The following is a 20218-nucleotide window of genomic DNA, read 5'->3' as shown; positions in this document are numbered from 1 at the left end:
ATCATCCAACCTTTACATTAAATTCTGGGGTATTACAATCATCCTTTTGCTCATTCCTATAATGATTTCTTGTTGGGATCCTTACTTTTCCTGCAATCTTGCTCTCCACTATTTCCTAATACTTTTCTCTATGAGGCTGTGCGATCCAACTTCTCCTTGCCAAACTGAGTTTGGGAAGGTCTCCCAGACACCCTTCTCCTAATGGGTTTCTAGAAATGGTAGATCCTTTTGCTAGAGACTCTCACAAAGTCTCTCAATAGGTCTCATATGCTGGATCATTCTATCCACTTTGTGCACAGTTTTGTAAAGTTGCCTGTTGTAAATGTGAGGCATGGCACTCTGCAAGATCACCATCTCTCGGAGAGCCCCATTGCTCTCTTCATGCTTCTTTTAAAGTACTTCATACTTACTCAGGGGAATAGTCTACGAGGCAGTCCTGAAAGGTTCAAAGGATTGTTAACGTCATGTCTCTCTTTGTTTTGCTTGTTTCCAATCGATTGAGATCTTGTGCAAATCATTTTGAACATTTTTATTTGGCTTTTTAATATAGTTCATGTAGACGACACCAATTGTTATCGTTCAAATACAACAATATAATTCATACTAAGAAATCTGTCTCTAAGCTCCAATAATTCGACAAAAAAGAAGCAATCAAATATAATAAGAAATTCCCAATGCAAACACTTTAGTGCTTAAATTAGATTCTTGAACAAAATTTCAAAACATTTTAGCAAGTTGAAGTGTGTTATTTGAGAAACACCCCCCCCCCCCGGGGTCCTATTTATAAGAGGGGAAGGTAGTAACCATTCCTAATTCCTCAAGAGTGACATTGATCTGTCATAATCTATTACACAATTTTCAAAGGTCACAGAGTTATGTTTGCAAAGGGGTGTGCAAAAGTTCAATCTAACTGAACTAATCGAATCAAATTGTCGGTTCGATTTAGCCTCTCTTTTTTTTAATTCAATTCAATTCAGTTAATTTTTTAAGAGAATTTGATTTTTCGATTTCAGTTCGATCTTTTGGTTGAAAATAACTGAATTAATTGAATTAATCAAACTTTAAGACAACATCATTTTATGGTTATAAAACGATGTCATTTTTTACCTATTGCACAATTTTCAAACTTGTTCAATTTTTTGTTCAATTTTCCACCTTATTCGATCTTAGTTCAATTTTGATTTTTTTTTTTTTATATTTGTTCAATTTATTCAGTCAGTTCTATTTATACTATACAATTATGTTTATTTTTTTTATTATCAATTAATTCAATTTATTAGATTTAATTAGTCAATTTGATTCAATTTGTTCGATTTGTAAATTTGGGTCATTTTGGTAAGTTTGTTCAATTTGTGAATTTGGGTCAGTTCAATAACCAAGCCGATCAATTACACACCCCTATAGAAAGGCCTCTAAGAGACTTTTCGAGACTCTCGACAACTCAGACCCTCCACTAGAAATGTGTCTCACCTTTCCTTTTTAGAGCCTCCCGAGAAGGTTTCTATGGGACTATGAGAGAGTCTCCCAGATACTCATATGTAAATCAATCCGAATTGACTGAAAACCTACAAAGGAACATTCAAGCAAAGGAAGGATTCAGTATATCAACACAATTAAACTGAAGTGTCTACAGACACAAGTCAAAAAACTACCTACAGCATACCAAACTATTGTTAAAACCTGAATCAATAAGAGGAAATGCACAGAAAGCCCAGTCAGACAATCCACAAAAGTTATTCTTCAATGGCTTTCAAGCGTTAATATACACCCCAATTTGCATACTTGGGCATTCCACAAACAGTACAAATGCCAATAAGATTATACTGTTAACACGGAGGTTTCTTGATGGTGTAGGAACCAAACCAAGGCAGTAAATTAAGACGATTTGGAGTTGGAGAGGAGCAACAGTTCTACAGGCAGGATTTTAGTAGCAAGATATGCAGCAAATTACATGTCCCAATGTGGGGTACAGCAAATTCTAGAGATGAGATGACACATTTTCCTGAGTAATTCCTCTAAAACTCCAGTTACAACATTCTACAAAATCTGGTAGTTTTCAACCAACAGATGAAAGCAGGCGTGCTGTTATTGTAGGCTACCAACATCACTTTTGACGAGGGAGTTCAAGAGAAACAGCGTGATCAGAGCTCGTCCTGCAAAAGAATAGAAGAGCTCAATTGGTATTTCAATAACAGTTTCACATGATGTAGGATGTTGGTAACTTCGGACATCCACAAGGCAAGTGTTGAAGATCAACAGTTTATTATCTGAGCAAATAGGAAGCATGAAAAGTAGATTTTGCCAATGCAATTGGGATCCCAACAAGTTACGAGAGCAAAAAAGGAAAGAGAAAGCATGCAGGCTTGAGAGAATTCTCAATGGAAAAAGAAAAAACTTAACCTGGGGCTTAAATTTTGACATTGATACTCTCCACCTAACAGCCCAAAAAATGGCATCAAGTATGACAGAAATCTATGACCAGTAAATCCAACAGTGTAATTTCCACCCTCAAACACCGACAATATTTCCACCCTCACTACCCCCATCATGAAGGAAGTAGAAACAACACTATCACCATCTTCGCACATGCCATTCCATCAACCCAACAGTTCCCATTCTAACATTACCACTCCATGATAGCTCTTCCAGATTCACTATGTCATGACTCGTGTGACTCTTTACTAGAAGATCTCAGTTTAGCACAGCAGCATGAAGATGCTATTTTACTAAGTCCCAAGTATGTGCCTGATTCCATGTCTAGCATGAGATGTTGCAACAATTATGAGAACTTACAAGTTAAAAATTCCATAGCTTGCAACGCCGATGAGCTCAAGAAGAATCAAGTCACTTAGAACCGTTTAATGTCAAGAGGAGAACTCTTAAGAATTCGTAATGCATGGTCAACTATCTTTTTGCAACAAAGAATTGTTCATATAAAGAAATATGTGAAGTGCAAAATAGAATTTTCAATTTGCCACAAGTGCACACACACAAAAACTTTTTGTCAGTACATAACATTGCCAAGAACAGAGATGCTTACATGATAGTCATCCATGTAACGATCACGCTGCAAAAAAAATTTTAAAAATGTCAGAAATTACGCTCCTGGATCATTTCATTCTAAAACTTCAATATGGAAATAATACTAAATAAACAAAACGTTAGAAATAATACTGTTGCACTACCAAACAGTATTAATTGGGTCATCATAAAACAGCATATGCTATCCACAACAGAAAAGGGCACTGGCAAATCCTATAATAAGATAGTCTAGAGGCAAACATGTCAAGAGGGTCATCATACCACCATCTCCAGGAGTTAAAAAAATCAATAGCCAAATAAGAAAATGAAGTCTCTTGCTCGGACAACCAACTACTCTAGGTATGCCCATAAGCAATACAGTTCACAGAATTGCCCCATCATCTTCCAGACGGAAATTACAGTTCATGCAGGGAAGTAAGAATTCAAGAACAGAAAAAAGATCAACAACTACTGTAAAGAATAGGAGTAAAAAAACCATAAATTTTTTAAGCACATAAACTCATAGAATGGTACTGATCATGAAGATTATTGGTAACATACGGGGAGCAAACACTCAGTGCATGCAACCCAAAGTCTATTGATGGAATGATAACAGCTTTGATGATAAAGAGATGCATACCCTTCTGTATCTGTCTTTATAATGCTCCCTATCTCTGTATCTTCGATCATAACCCCTCTCCCTTCTCCTCTTTTCACCTTCCTCTCTTGCTCTTCGAGCTTCCTGCATAACAATGCACAATTATTCAGCAAAGCTTCACTCAACATTCCAGTTTACACCTGAATTCATTTAACACTGTCATGAATTACAGAAAATAACCTCTTCCTCCTGTGCTTTCCTCACTTTTTCTGCTTCTTCAAATGCCTCCTTCTCAGCCTGAATTTTATCAAATAAAGAAAATAAAATTTACACACTGCTACTAGTTGGGAACCTCAAAGTAATAGAGAGGAGTATACCTCTCTATTCGCAAACACTTCCTCCACAACTTGTTTTGCATATTCTGGATCATCACAAATTAAAATGTTGTCGAAAACTGAACCAGCCTTCACCTGCAATCCCCTATGTAAATAGATTGAACTATATGTGGCACTGAAATCTCAGCAGACTGATATTGATGTCACACTCACCTGCCAAACTTCAATGCCCACATATTTTATTGGCTTCATAACATAAAGGTCTGGGTCATCTTCAAATTCTGTGGATGAAAGAAAGAATATACACTTGAATCTAAACTCTTTTAAGTATCACAATTCCCAATTTTCTGCACTTTCATACAGCAAGACAAGTAACACATGGACAAACATGTCAGGCTGTGAGTTTTATAGGATAACAGAAATAGTCAAACGTAAGGAATACCTGGGTTATCAATCCATGGAGTCTTCCATTTCCCCTTATAGTTAGGATTCTTTATTTTCTGTCATTTCAAATAAACATGTACTAAGGAGAAATGCCAGTAAAAAATGAACTAAAAGCTTTCAACCAGTCTGGAGAGACTTTGTAAAACCTTGCGTTTCCATGGCCCCTTATATGCTGGATTTGGAACCTTTGGTGGCTTCCATATCCCATCCTCATCTTCATCCCAGCTATCAGGCTAATAAAAAGGAAAAAGCATATGATATTTAGCTTCTTTTCTTTCCTCTACTTAACATAAATCAAACCATAAATCACAAAACCAGGAAAGATGCTTCTGTTACTTCCATATTGACCGCAGATTGAAAGGAAAAAAAAAAGACTCCAAAAAGATAAAGCTTAAATAAAGAGATGGTCTCTAGAAATAAATAAATAAATAAATAATAATAATAATAATAATAATTTTTAGAGAGTCCTAAGTGAAATGGGAGTGCCACCAAGATTAAAGAGATAAAGAAGGGAATTCCAAGCTGCTAAAGGAGTTGGTGCATAAGATAGAAAGATAAGTCTAAACCGGATAAAGGCAGCAGAAGGTTTGAAGATTAAGCTCCTAGAAATCAGGAGAAATAATAGGAATAGATGTGATTATTATCTTTTATTATTTATTGCTTAAATTCTGTTGTATTTTATCTTCTTGTTGTATCTTATCTCCTAAATATTAGGATTAGATAGCCTAGAAACTATATAAGTAGAATTCTTTTCATGGAGTCAATTAACGAGTTTGATTTCCACAAACTTAGTTGAAGTTCTCGGATGTTATACCCTTAGAACCAAATCTGTTCAATAATAATAATAATAATAATTCAACAAAGGTGGGAGAATGCTAAAATCAATTGTAGGTAGTATCGATTCAAAATTGGGCAAGCAAAAAGTACCAAAAAATGAAGTTGCAGGTTATTTCATATCAATTAAGTGGCAATCAATTACATGGTTTTGTTCAACAAATCATATACACAAGTGAAATAACTAACCTTCTTAGCTTTAGGGTCAGGAATTTCCTTTGGGATTGAATCATAGCCCTGAAATGTCAAACAAATATATAACAGAACAAAAAATGCATAATTTTTTATACATAGAATGCAAAAGAATAGGATAATATATATTAAGCTTTAATAAAAAATAAAAAAGATACCTCAGGTTTAGCATCATTAGGATCCTCTATATATTCTCTATCATCCCAATCTGCAGGCTGTGAAATAGCAAGTGAATGGTTTATTCAAACAAGTCCATCGAAAAATTACCAGACCTAAGTATTTACATCAATTTAAAATATGCAATTCTAGACTAGTACAATGCGTAATTTACCATTAATCATTTTTTTCAGACTTTTCTATCAACATTAAAAGTTTAGGAGGCAACCTTTTTTGCATTTATGTCCTTTATTTTCCGAGGAGGAAGGATATCCCAGTCTGTATACATGCTTCCAGAATCTCTTTCTCTATTGTCAACCAAGACGCTATACGTTGTGTCGGGTCTAAGAATAAATGTGTAAAAATGAGTTAACTTGTCCGTCTCACATTGCAGATCTTTCTTGATGGGGTAATTCTGGCCCTGATAGGAGAGTATAACATGTAGCTTCTTCGTATGTGAGCCACAGAGATCTGGTCCAAACATTACACTTGACAAAATAAAATGTTTTAGCTACAGAGATTTTCTTTCCAGGGTAACATAATAAGCAATTGTTTTATAAATGAACTAAAAATAAGCAACAAAAAGAATAAATATATAATCGACCATCATATGTGGCATAAATTTGCACATATGATAACTTGTGGACATTGGAGGCAGGAATGACTCCAAGTACAAGTGCCACAGAAAGATCATTTCTATTTGAGCATATTTTTTTGGCATCCTCATGAGTCATTATAGAGAACTCAGCAATCATCATACTCCTCACATGCACCAAATATTGCACCATAAACTGCCAAAGCTGGTTTCAGAAATGGTCAATACATAGACACAGTTGCTATGTTATTGTGGTGGTAATTTCTAGATGCAAAGTTCATTTCATAGCATAAAGGGGTTGGCAATTCAGTGAAGAATTAGGAACCACGATATTCACTGAGCATAAATGGACGACTGCCAAAGGAGGGAAAAAGAGAGCTAGAAAGTCACCATAGAGAAAGAATGGAAAGATAACCAAATATTCTGATCAATGTGTTTCTGAGAGTTGAGACCCCCATTTATAGTGGCAGTCTTAAGCCTTAATGTAAAATCCATAGGCCATTATGGCTTTACACTAAATTAATGAGGTGTAAAAAACAATTACGGGAATATGATGGTAATGACATGGTGTCAGATCATGGGGGTAATGGAAGGACGTAGACATGGTGTCAGATCATGGGGGTAATGGAAGGACGCAGACATGGTGTCAGATCATGGGGGTAATGGAAGGACGTACCATCTATCTCTCTCTTATAACTGATTGAGAGCAACCTTCCTAGAAGGAAGTTCTAGGTATTAAAGCCAAAATCCAGGGGACATTACAGCTTGACAACACAGTAATCGGTGTAATGAATAATTATGGGATGATGGTAACAGTTGGAACATTTTCAAAATTAAAGAATTACTTACCAAAAAGTCATATTTGTTAAGGAAAAGATATGAATGGTTATTCATTAACTTCTAACTACCAAAGTGACTATGCAAAATAGTCACAACTTTCCATAAGGGGTAGTTAAGATGATTGAATAACCACATACTAACTACCTTGGTGGTTATTCTTAAAAGTTGCAACTCTTTATCAAGAAGTAGTACTTTCCAAAAAGTCATATTTTCTAATGAAATGATATGAATGGTTATTCATTAACTTCTAACTACCAAAGTGACTACTCAAAATAGTCGCAACTTTTCATAATGGGTAGTTAAGATGATTGAATAACCAAATACTAACTACTTGTGGTTAATCTTAAAAGTTACAACTCTTTATCAAAGAGAGTTACTTGGTGATTGTATTCAATAGTCACAAATCTTCATGAAGGGATACTACTCTTTAAAGAACGGTTAGTTATGTTGGTGACTATTCTAATAGTCACAACATTACATGAAAAGGTATCAAGGTAGTTATGATTGTGACTATTTGGAAAAGTCATAACATTTCGGGAAGGATATGAACAACTCTATAAAGAGAGTTTTCATTTTTATAGTGTTCATTTAGTTCAAGAGAGAATTTTTTCCCATACTTCTAAATCATTCTTAAAGTTCTGTAGTATACATGAAAAGGTATCAAGGTAGTTATGATTGTGACTATTTGGAAAAGTCATAACGTTTCGGGAAGGATATGAACAACTCTATAAAGAGAGTTTTCATTTTTATAGTGTTCATTTAGTTCAAGAGAGAATTTTTTCCCATACTTCTAAATCATTCTTAAAGTTCGTTTACTACAGAAACATTCTTTTAAGACTTTGATAGACTTGTCATTGGTGGTTACTTAGAGGTTTGAATATGTTTTGTGCAAAATGCATTCAGACATAGGCTTTTTTGTATCCTAAAAGGCTATTTCGGTATATCCCCAGTGCACACCAATTCAATTTATGGTGGGGGCGAATTAAGTCTTAAGTGAGTCCACACGCCTAAAAGCCATAACTTGTAACATTTACAACAGGTTTTCTATCGTAGCGGATCGTAAAGCACATTTGTGTTTTTACATGCTAACAGTAACATCACCACGTGAGATCAATGCAAGTAATAGAAAGACCAACCATCAATCTCTCTCTTATTGTTGATTGGTAGCAACCATCCTCAAGCAAGGAGCTAGGCCTGAATGAAACTCAACTCTATCCTCCAACTACAAACCTTTCTATGCATAAGAGAGATGTAGGCCTTGCCTCCACCTAGGCTGTCCTGAGTTAGCAAGATAGCGACAATGATAATGAGGTGAAAATGATCATGGATAAGGAAGTATCTGTCAGAACCAAATCAGGATGCTTTTCTGAAAGGGGATGTAGGATTAAGGAAGCTTGCACAGTACGCTAGCTTGACCTGATGTGGCAACGACAGACAGTGAATGATGGCATCAGAGCACCTGTTAAAAGATCACAAAAGGTGATAGGAGCACTAACTGCTAAAAGTAGAGGGAGGGCTGACCATGACCTAATATATGTAATGGTCATGATGTGCAAAAAATACAATAAAGAATGGTAAGACAAGTAGAAGATTTGAAGACATGAGCTACAGAAAAAGAAACTAAATGTCCACACAGGAAATTTGAGCCTAAGCAAGAGAACTCAAATAAAACACAAATACACTTGTCCAGTATATTCAAAGACTTGTCCAGTGTGTTCAAACACCACTTCTAAAGGCATTTACTATTTGATGGAAACAATGGAACGGCCATATGATCCAACCATGTGACAAAGTTGAGGATCATTGCCTAAGAGAGTGATGTGAAATGGAAAGAAAATACCAATTACAGGGTTCCAGCATTTATTTTGACTTAAGAACAGATCATCATCCAGTACTTTTTTATCCTCCAGATGTCATGTTGTAAACTATGACTATGGAAAACACATAAAAAGGGCATAATGAATTGCATGAAATACCCAATGAAATGGGAAACTCACCTATAAGGACTGTCTCCACCAAACTTCTTTTGATTTACAAATCCAGAGAGTAGTTTAATATAACCACCACCACATTCAATCTCTTGCTCAAACCTTATTGAATACTGAAGAACCAGTGTTCTATTTTTATTGCTGAACTCTGGGATCTTTGCAGATATGGCAAAGTGCTTTGCATCCGAAGAAGTTTGAATACCTAAAATGTACAGAGGGAGTATTTAACAAACTGCTATTTTAAGGAAATCTATTAAAATGGATGAAAAAGTACCAACGAAAAAAAATCAAAAGCAAAGCAACAATAAGAAATAACTAAAGTAAAAAGTGGTCCACTCAGTTGACAAAAACCACATAAATAAAACACAAGCAACCTAGTTAGAAAATAATCCAATAACTTTCTGCAATTTCTACTCTCTTTTTCTCTGACCAAGTTACAAACTTACCCAAATGTCAAGTGTTCTCTTTTTGTTTCACATATTCTTATTTTTGGATGTAGAACTGAGTACCCTACATTTTGCTTCTTCCAAAGTTCTTGATTCATCTAAGACGAAACATTGTTTTGTTGAATCTATACAGGATATTGATTTTGTTCTTTTCCTCAAAAACTCTAGATTTCATCAATGCCCTAATGTATTTTAATTATATAGAATTTATAAGCAGAGGGCACATGTTATTCAACACTAGCTTGATGAACATAGACTCAGTAAGTTCACAGTAAAGGAAGGCATATAAACTGGCCTGCAGTGCACTAGCATACACTGGTACACAAACATGTATATCTCTTGCTTATCCAACATACTGATTCCATTTTGCACTATAAGCAACATTTTGCTGATAAGTTTGCTCAGCACTAACAGCTAAAGTATCATAAGCAAAATATGATTTCAACGAAGTAGAAACTGAAAATCAAATCCAGAAAGAGAGACCTGACTTCAATTTATCAATAGAGAAAGTAAACTAACAACCACAAGCTAGGCACCATCAGCTACAAGCTTTACCACTGCAACTTCAAATATAATCAACTCACAACTTTTTGGAGTAAAAATAAAAGGCAATGCAAATAAGAGGTATCAATACCCTTATTATCGGGGTCCCCAGACCATTTCCCGGCAGCATGCTTCCAGGAACCTGCTTTCCCCTCACTCCTTTTCCAATCTGATTTAACCCACCTGCTCTGCCACCCATCTGTTTCCAGCCAAACAAACAGTTAAAGCCAAAATCAAAACCCCAACCCATAGGAAGTTCCAAAAGAATGTTGATTACGAAATATAGCATGAAGTGCCATCACAAGAGAAGTGTATTAGAGAAAGTGTATTTGAGTCACTATTATAATCTTTTACTACTTTTTGTTTTCTTTTGATTGGTATATAATCTTTTACCTCACTTTGTAACTTGGATATATCTCCTATTTATTACATTTCCTGGTCCCAAAGTCGTGTCCAATTTAAAAACCTCATTTCTTTTGCCAATAAAACATCCCCCGGAAATATTAGCTTTTGAGATAGGAAGAAAGTAGAGAAAATGTGGAACAAATAACAGCATGATCTTTCAAGGATGGAAATTAACGAAGTAAATTAAATGCAATACCACTAATATATGGTCAAAATTCACAGTATCTCAGTTGCCAAAAAATTACAAGAACCTCTCTTAGTTTGAATCTTTTTCGAACAAATTCCCTGTTTGCATACGGTTAGTTGACTACTAGAAGTTGATGTGTTAGCTGACTCATTTATATATAGTTCCTAATATTCCCTTCTTTCTTTACCTGCAAACCCACTATTGTTCCCTTGGTTCCATCATCCCAATCATCATTCAAGGAGTGGATAGAATAACAAAAAATCAAGGCAATGGTAAAAGTTGAGCACGAAGGCACAAGGGATCAACTTTCAGATTGGTTTGGGGATCATCTGGGAAGGGGATGGGGTGGTCATTACACAGAGAAAGAAAGATAGAGGAGAAAGATGAGTTTTTTTTTTTGGGTTTTGTTGGGGGGGGGGGTGGGGGGGGGGTGTTGTCAGGAATTGGGGGATTTTCAGGCACTGGGCCTGGGGTGTAGGAGTACTTGGGTTGTTCTTAAGTGGTAGATTATTTGGGTTTGGTTTCAGTCCATGGTGGATCAGCATGAGATTTGCCTCAAGAAAGTAGCAGGAAGCTCCTTCAGGTGATTAACAATAGTTTAACTACGAGTAGGGTATCTGACTAATACAGATTAATTTTTAAATTAAAAAATTAATCATAAATATCATTTAATTTAAAATAATTAATTAAAAATATGATTGAATTGTAATAAACAACATTAACTACAGACTGTTGTTGACCTGTTCATTAAAAATATGCGAGTTCTATCACCAAAATACATTCTAAAAAGTTAAGGGTAAAATAATCTTTTGACAATCATGATGGTTAAATCCATTAGAAAGTCATTGTAATATATCAAAAAGGCTATCCTGTGCATTTAGCCATACCTCAAGGCTACCATAATGTACCCAAAATAATGGTATGAACAAACAGTGTATTTCAAATAAAAGATATTTGGTCCAGAAAAGGTAGCCATTCCACAATGTAACAATTCCACAATTTGATTCAACCAAAAGGTAAGGAAAAGACCATAACAAGAAATGAAACATTTGAAAAGGAAGTCTTCAATTTATTATTTTTTGCTGCAAAGAAAATAGAGATGAGGAAATAAAACAAATTGAAGACACAGAAACTCATTATAGCTATGCTGATAGGCTTCTGATGCATAAAAATGGCTTGGAGACGCCATTTCAGCGTTTCCAAGACATTTCCCGTTTCGGAAAAGTTAAAGATGGCCCGAAACGTTTTTCGGGCCGTTTCTATAATTTGCGAAATGTTTCGGGGGCATTTCCCAATTAAAGAAAACTTTCGGAAACGCGTTTCTGTTTTCAGGCCATTTCTGTAATTTCCGATTAGAAACGCATTTCTGGCGACCGAAGCAGGTTAGCTGTAATTTCTGATTACAAACTTTCAGAAACGCATTTCCGTTTCGGTGCAACCTAGCAATCTTTGTGGGCTTTTTCCAAATATAAAAAGAAAACTATAATGACGTTTCTTTTATTTTTATTTTTATTTTTTTGGATTATAGGAATCTAAAGAATTTCTAAAAATTGAAAATAAGACATGACTGATCAAACCAAAAAATCAAAGGGGTCATAAACAGGGTCTTTATTTCTTTTGCTATATTGGGATCCAAATGGATTTATCTAAGAATGAAAACAAAGAAAAAGTATGAGTCTTGGACCTTTCGGTTTTCTTTTCTTGGTGCTACACGGACACAAAACGATCAATTTGAGATCAAAACCAAACAGAAATGTAACAATCGTATTAAATTTTTATCTCACTATGTGGCCGGCTACATGAATGTGAGCTCACTAGTTCTATCTATAACTTTATCTTTTGTAAAGCTTTTACAACATCAAATGAAACAAATAGGAATTCAATATAGAACACACCCATTTCAACTGTCTTCAGCTCCTTGGAAAAAGATAATTAAGAAATTTTTCTGTCTTGAGCCACATAAAAAGGAAATCATAATGGATTCATGGTTTCTATTTCTTTTGCTTTGTGGTGACCCAAACAGAATAATCTACGATTAAAACCCCAAAAAAATAATTCAATGAACCAAAGGGTTACACGGTAATAAACAGATTGAACACTGCCATCTTCAAGTATTTTTAGCTCCTCAGGAAAAACTAAGAATTTCGGCCTTTTTAGCAACAAGCGAAGCAAGAATAATCGATACAGTTATTTATTTATTTACTTATTTTTTGGCTTTCCACGAAACCAAACAGATTCTTAAGATTAAAACGCTATAGAATAGACTTCACGAACCAAAAGGGGAAAGGTTAATAAACAAATTGAACATTCTATCTTCTACTTTATTAACTCCCCAGTTGATTAAGAACATCTGCATTTTCGGCTATCAGAAAGAGCAAATAATACTGGGTTCAAGCTCTCCATCTGTTCCAACTTTCCGGGGAACCAAACAAATTCATCTAAGCTTAAAACCCAAAAACCAGAATAAACCGATCGAAGCAATTAAACACTCCAATATTCCACTCTTTTTGCTTCCTAGGAAGAAAAAGTCGACTAAAAACTTACATGCCTTTCAGAAGCACCAAATAAAGCAAACAACAACAAGCAAGCAAAAAGAAAAAAGGGCAAACAATTATGGTCACAAGCTCTCGATTGCTTTTGGTTTCAAGCTCTCGATTGCTTTTGGTTTCAGGGGAACCAAACAGACAGAACCAGAAGGGGCAGAAAAATAGGAATGGGTACCTTCAAAATGCTCTTCAAAGATGATTTCGGCGAGGGATGAGTGAAGCAGAAGTGAGAAGTGGAGAGTGAGAAGCAGCAAGGCCACTGATCGCTTGGAACAAGCCGCGGTCGGTCGGAGAATTGGTTCCGCCATTTGCTGATGTGCCGTTTCGGGCGTTGGGCAAGTTATAGCAAATCGGGTTGGCAAGTGCCCCGGCTTTGGCCTCTTTATTACGGAAGTGCCCTCTTCGATGTGCTCGTTCAGCTTTCTAGAATGTGACCAATGAGCGACGGCCTCGACGTCGCACTGCCCAATGGGTCTGCTCCTATGTTACTAAAAGCAAACCTTGGAGTAACAATGGAGGTGTCTAGGTATTGGTGTAATATTGGGAAAAAAGAAGGGCAAAATGGGTAGTGGACTTGACGGTCTTTCCTGCCGTGTTTATGGGGGCGTTGATGGTCACTGTCCTAACTTTTCAAAGTATTCTCTCCCGAGTCTACGCCCCCCGGTCCACCCCAGTAGTCGTCGCAAATTCCAATTATGAGAGAAGATGATTTTTTTTTTTTTAATTCCCAAAACGGGACCGAGCGGATAGGGCACGGCCTGACCCATTTAAAAGTGAAAATGGCAAAAAATAATCACTATTTAAATATAAAATTCTTTTCTAATCAATTTTTTTTAAAAAAAATGTTTTAGTATTTTCAAACAAACTAATTATATAATATAGCCACTTGACCCGATTTGATAATTATTTTATTTGAAAAATCAGAAAAAAATAAAAATAACCACGACAATAGTCAAATACTAAAATACCCTCACCCTCTCATTACCCATTTCATCCGCCCACATCATCTCTCTCACTACAGAAATTGTCCGCAGCCGTGACAGCCACTTGTTGTCGCTATTGTGACAGCCATTTGACGGCTGTCGTGACCACCACTGTTACCACCGACGTCAATCTTATCTTCGCTGAACATGGTTAGAGTTTTTTGTGTGATTTTAATGAACAAAAAATTGCTGAAAATGGTCGCCAACGAAGCTTCGTTGTCGGCAACAATGGAAACCAACTAGGCTTCATCGCGAACGAAGCCCCACGATCAAGCTTCGTTCGCGACGAAGCCCGCTGGGGGAAGAAGCTCGAACTGGCTTCATTATAGAGATGAAGCCCCATCGGCTTCGTGGCAAAGGGCTTCATTACAAAGACGAAGCTCGTTCAGCTTCGTTGCAAAACGGGCTTCATCTCCCTTCGATGCAGAGATAAAGCCCGAGCTTCGTCTCCCTTTGATGTAGAGACGAAGCCTGATCGGGCTTTGTCTCTAACGCAGCCCGATCGGGCTTCATCTCTCCATCGAAGGGAGACGAAGCCCCATCGGGCTTCCTGCAACTAAGCCCCAGGGCTTTGTTTGTAAACGAAGCCCGATGGGTCGCGACCAAGCCCCGATGCCCAATCAGGCTCCCCCGACCATTGGGCTGTGACACAGCCCGATTATCGCTACCCAACGAAGCTCGATCAGGTTCGGGCTGCGATAATTGGGCTTCTTCTGGTTTTACTTGTGCTTTTACATGGTCACTGGCTAAAACAATTGTTGTTTTTGTATTTTTTTTTTCTTACAGGTGGCTGAACAACAAACTATAAAATTTACTTATGTTCATGCTCACCGAAAATTACCGCCCGAAATGCGAATTACTACTCATTGTGGGATCAAACACCTTGAGGCGATACATCGTGCTCTAGATCGATACAAGTTATTGGATAGATTCCTACATGGCCCTTTAGAACATTTCTTGAAGATGCCTTTGTCCCTCCATTTGATTGCACCACAATTGATATATCATGTTCTACTTAGGGAGGTGACATTTCCGGGTGCCCGCTATGATGAGATGTGGTTCGAGATTGGCGGCACATCATACATGTACGAGAGGCAGGAGTTAATACTTATTAGTGGACTCCAATTTGGGGCTATTGATAGGGAAAGCCTTGAAGCGAAACCTATTGAGCCGGAGAGTTTACATACTCGACTATTTCCACAACATAAGAAAATGGTGATTGGAGACGACATTGAATTACTTATTAGTACCAGAGAGGATATGGTTTCAGAGAATGCACTGAAACTGATTTACATTGTTGTGGTCAACATGTTTTTGTTGGGTCAGGATGAGCACGGGCATGTGGATGATTTCTTGTGGACTATGGCTGAGGATTTACATACATTTGAGATGTTCCCTTGAGGTACATATGTCTACAATAAGAGTCAACATTACATTCGATTGGCCACAAAAGAAAGAAAACTGACTAGTGAAGGTGGGAAGAAAATCAACCTTTATGATTTTGTATGGGTGTTTCAGGTACAATCAGGTTTATATTACTCTCTCCTTATTGTATATGATTTGTCTATAGTAACTAAATGTTTGTTTTATTTTTTAATTTTTATTTTCATTTTTTTTTTTGCTCTCTACAGTGGTGGTTGATCGAAACATTCCCATGGATTCAGCATAAATGGGCCGTCAAACTGTCCAATGCAGACATTCCAAGATGCAAAAAATGGCTATCCAAAAAAATGCCATAGATAAAAAATTACGACGACTGTCTTAGGAAGGAAGTAAGTGTGTAACTTATCTCTAAATTTCATTTATTTTTAAATTATATCTATCTAAATAATACAATTTTATAGGCACGAGGATCGAGTCCGACTCTTGAGCTCATCAATGATGAGTGGGAAACGAATTTTTGGAGGTCTTTTAACCCTCAACACTCGGTTGGGGTCGACCTCTATAAATTTGGGGGCGGAGGGGGTGAAAAGAAGGAAGAGGATGGCGAGGATGAGAACGAGGGCAGGGATGAGGACGAGGCGAGTAGGATACATTTAGATGAGGAGGGAAATGAGGAGAATGGGGACAAGAAGGATAAGAAGAAGACAAGATTCCCTGATAGGTCGCACCACGGACAATACGAGGCAGGGGTATGATTTTTATTATAATAATGGTTTTAATTTATATTTTTTGTAATTGTTTATATATTTTTTGTTTTCCTTTTATAGATCACCGAGATGCTGAAACAAACTCTAGATATGTTGCGGAGAATGGATGGGAAAATGAGTCAGGTGAGGACACAGTTGTTGAGACTAGAGAGGGCGCATGAATCACTAGAGAAGGGGCAAGCAGCACTAGAGAGGGGGAAGGCAGCACTGTGTGCTTATCTACGCATCCCGCATATTTCCCCAGATCATAGCGATCATGCTTATGAGCAGTCCCAGGGTGGTGATCAGGTAGATCCTAATCATCACGATGAGGAGCAAGCATCTACATCTAGAGTAAGTTCCAAATTTACTTTTATACGTTTTACTTCATTCTAAAATACCATTTTGTAACAGTTAGGTTTTGTTCAGCCACAGGAAGAGGAAGTGGTTAGGGTCAATAGGCGACCTATGCGAGATAGATTGCCATCGTAGTTTCGTCGGCCACCTTTCACCGATCCAACAAAATATAAAAGGAGAAAGAAGGATACCGCTTTGGAAGGGTCGGACGTGGACCTGACGTCGCCGGTACTAGACCCAATGCCACCGGACATGAAGACAATGCCCCCTAAGGGCAATATTGAGTTCATAGGTTCCAACGAAAATATTAGGTAAGTAACAATATTTACATTTTTTCTATTTATATCAACAATACATTCCTACTCTTATTTTTCTTGATTGTTGTAATCTTCACACCGGTTTTATTTTCAACCTAACATTGGATGACCTCCGAAACATAGAGAATGAGGCCAACTGGTTGGAGGGTTACCATATCAATAGTTACATGTGTTGTCTAAGACGTATACAGTCTCGGCGTCAATATAACACAAACTAAGCTATCATATCAACCTCGCTTTTTGTGAGTTTGCACTACTCTTTTTTTTTTTTTTTTTTTGCATTTTAATTTAGTCTATAACCAATATTTTTATTTTATTTTATTTTTCAGGAATCTATAATAAGATTTTGGGAACAAGAGTACGGGGGCAACAAGAGGGTTTTTGCGCCTTCTATCGCGTCTGTCCTGGAACAGTGGACCAGTTTCGTCGACGGGCGCACTGACGAGAGTCTTCCTTGGTGAACAGTCAATTATGTAAGTCTTAATTCATTCCATTTAATGATTTATTTATTTATTTCCGTACGACTAACGTATTAAAATAAAATACAGGTGTTGCTCCCGTGTAATGTAGCGAATTCTCACTAGTTTCTATTAAAGATTTACTTGAAAGATAAGAGAGTTGTCATATATGAATCCAATGCCATGAATGAAGACAGTCGTAGGAGTAGGGCTAAATCTATACAGCCACTTTTGAGCTTGTTACCCATTCTACTAAAGAGATGTGCATATTATGAACATGTAACCACAACTACGACCTTAGATAGAGATTGGAAAGTGGAGAATACTGATCCTCAGAAGGTGCCTCAACAACCGGACGAGTAAATTACTTTAAATTATATTATAGAGTCAAATTTCATGAAAATATGGTTATGTTGTCAATGTGTGCTATGTCTAATACAGGGCCAGCTGTGGATGCTACGTTATCAAATACGTCAAGAACATGCCGAGGCATAATAAGGATCACTAGCAGATGCACCTGACTCTAGATATTCGTACCCTCCGGAGACAAATTGGCATATTTTTGTATAGACATAGCACGGTAGTATACTTGTAGATCAATAGATTAGAAGATTTTTCGTTTTGTGTTCATCTAGTTCAAATGTTGTATAGTTTTGTATAGACATAGAAAATAGAAAATTGTGTATTGCTCACTTGATGAAATGTGATTTGCGGTGTTGTTGAGGGTAAGGGATAAGTGGTTGTGGTGGCAGTATATTGTTGGGAAGAGAGACCAAGTCTCTAATGCTGTGATGGTAAATATTGTCATGATAGTATGTTGTTGAACATAGAGATTGAGTCTCTTATGCAAGTTCAATGTCCAAGAAACAAGGGAGACTCTGTCGAATTTTTTTTTTTGAAGTTGCCCACTAATAGTCTCAAATAATAATGATTGTTAAAAAATTACACTTTAATTTTTGAGCAAGTTTATTATCATAACATTATCTTTGCTTTATCCAATATTATTAGTAGTTAGAACAAATGATCATGTGTTGGTTGTGTTGATAGTGGATGGACATCCTCACACAAAGTAAAAGTGAAAAATAATCAGGTTTGTTGTGATATATACATTCAATTAACCCAAGAAACATCAAATGACATCATTTTAGTGCTAATGGAACACACTAATTTGAAGAAAAATTAAAAAAAATCATTTTCGGGCTTTGTGGGCCACAAAGCCCGATGCCCGGGTTTTGTGGGCCACATAGCCCGATTTTTTTTTTGCTTTTGGATTTTTTGAAGTTGCCCACTAGTAGTCTCAAATAATAATGATTGTTAAAAAATTACACTTTAATTTTTGAGCAAGTTTATTATCATAACATTATCTTTACTTTGTCCAATATTATTAGTAGCTAGAACAATTGATCATGTGTTGGTTGTGTTGATAGTGAATGGACATCCTCACACAAAGTGAAAGTGAAAAATAATGAGGTTTGTTGTGATATATACATTCAATTAACCCAAGAAACATCAAAAGACATCATTTTAGTGGTAATAGAACACACTAATTTGAAGAAAAATTAAAAAAATTCATTTTCGGGCTTTGTGAGCCACAAAGCCTGATGGTTGGGTTTTGTGAGCCACAAAGCCCGATGACCGAGTTTTATGGGCCACAAAACCCGGCTAGTTTTGTGGGCCACATAGCCCGATTTTTTTTTTTTTTTTTTTTTTTTTGCTATTGGATTTTTTGAAGTTGCCCACTAGTAATCTCAAATAATAATGATTGTTAAAAAATTACACTTTAATTTTTGAGCAAGTTTATTATCATAATATTATCTTTGCTTTGTCCAATATTATTAGTAGTTAGAACAATTGATCATGTGTTGATTGTGTTGATAGTGGATGGGCATCCTCACACAAAGTGAAAGTGAAAAGTAATGAGGTTTGTTGTGATATATACATTCAATTAACCCAAGAAATATCAAAAGGCATCATTTTAGTGCTAATGAAACACACTAATTTGAAGAAAAATTAAAAAAATTCATTTTTGGGCTTTGTGGATGGTCGGGTTTCATGGGCGACATAGCCCCGTTTTTTTTTTTTTTTTGCTATTGGATTTTTTTAAGTTGCCCACTAGTAGTCTCAAATAATAATGATTGTGAAGAAATTATACTTTAATTTTTCAGTATTATCATTTCATCTTGGTCCAATGTTGTTAGTAATTCATATTTTAAAAATTTTTAGCAAAGTCTCCCTTATTTTTGGGCCATTGAAACTGCATTATATACTCAGTTCTCTGCTCAACAACATACTACAACACAACCTGTCAATCATTAATTATGAGTTTAGGTGAAGGAAATTGAAATATTACAAATATGAATAAATCTCAATTCAAAGATTAATGTAAAAAATAAAATAATATTCATTTTTGAACCCCTGACAAAAAGAGATTTGATTGATGCTGTCATTTTGTATCGTGCCAGTGATTTTTGAACATTCCTGAAACACAGAGAATATATGGTCAGTAAAAATTCTATTAACACTTTGCGAGTAAAAAAGTATTTTTTTTTTTTTTTGCACAAACGGTCTAACAACTATTGATAACATATGTGATAACATTATATCATACCTGAATGAGTTCATGTCTATTGATTGTTTTCATCATTGCCAATATTATCATCACCTGGAGTAGACAACTGTACATGGCACCGACGACAAGTGTGTCCAGTCTCTTTGCAAATGCTGCATTTTCGGCTTGCCCTTGCAGAGGCCTTGGCAGCATCCCTAGATTTCAGAGTAGCGGCTGTGCTCGACTCTCCAATGGAGGAAGTCCATTCATTAGGGCAACCAAGACTGTTGTGTCCT

The 20218-nt window shown here is 36.4% G+C and overlaps 1 protein-coding gene across 1 annotated transcript; it reads right to left on the bottom strand.

The window, feature by feature from the left end:
- Positions 1-1754: 1754 nt before the first annotated feature.
- LOC127805819 (calreticulin-3-like) lies at positions 1755-13456 on the bottom strand. Its single transcript, XM_052342604.1, has 14 exons — positions 13306-13456; positions 10084-10191; positions 9013-9205; positions 5810-6068; positions 5583-5639; positions 5422-5469; positions 4545-4631; positions 4397-4454; positions 4168-4235; positions 3997-4089; positions 3860-3916; positions 3662-3763; positions 3041-3067; positions 1755-2153 (listed from the first exon to the last, which is right to left on the bottom strand). The coding sequence occupies exons 1-14, from the start codon at positions 13436-13438 to the stop codon at positions 2142-2144; spliced, it is 1302 nt and encodes a 433-aa protein (XP_052198564.1). The 5' UTR covers positions 13439-13456; the 3' UTR covers positions 1755-2141.
- Positions 13457-20218: the final 6762 nt, after the last annotated feature.

Source organism: Diospyros lotus, chromosome 7 (assembly GCF_014633365.1).
Source record: "Diospyros lotus cultivar Yz01 chromosome 7, ASM1463336v1, whole genome shotgun sequence".
NCBI lineage: Eukaryota > Viridiplantae > Streptophyta > Magnoliopsida > Ericales > Ebenaceae > Diospyros > Diospyros lotus.
Note: the sequence above shows the minus strand (reverse complement) of the source record. Positions and strands in the feature narration are given on the sequence as shown.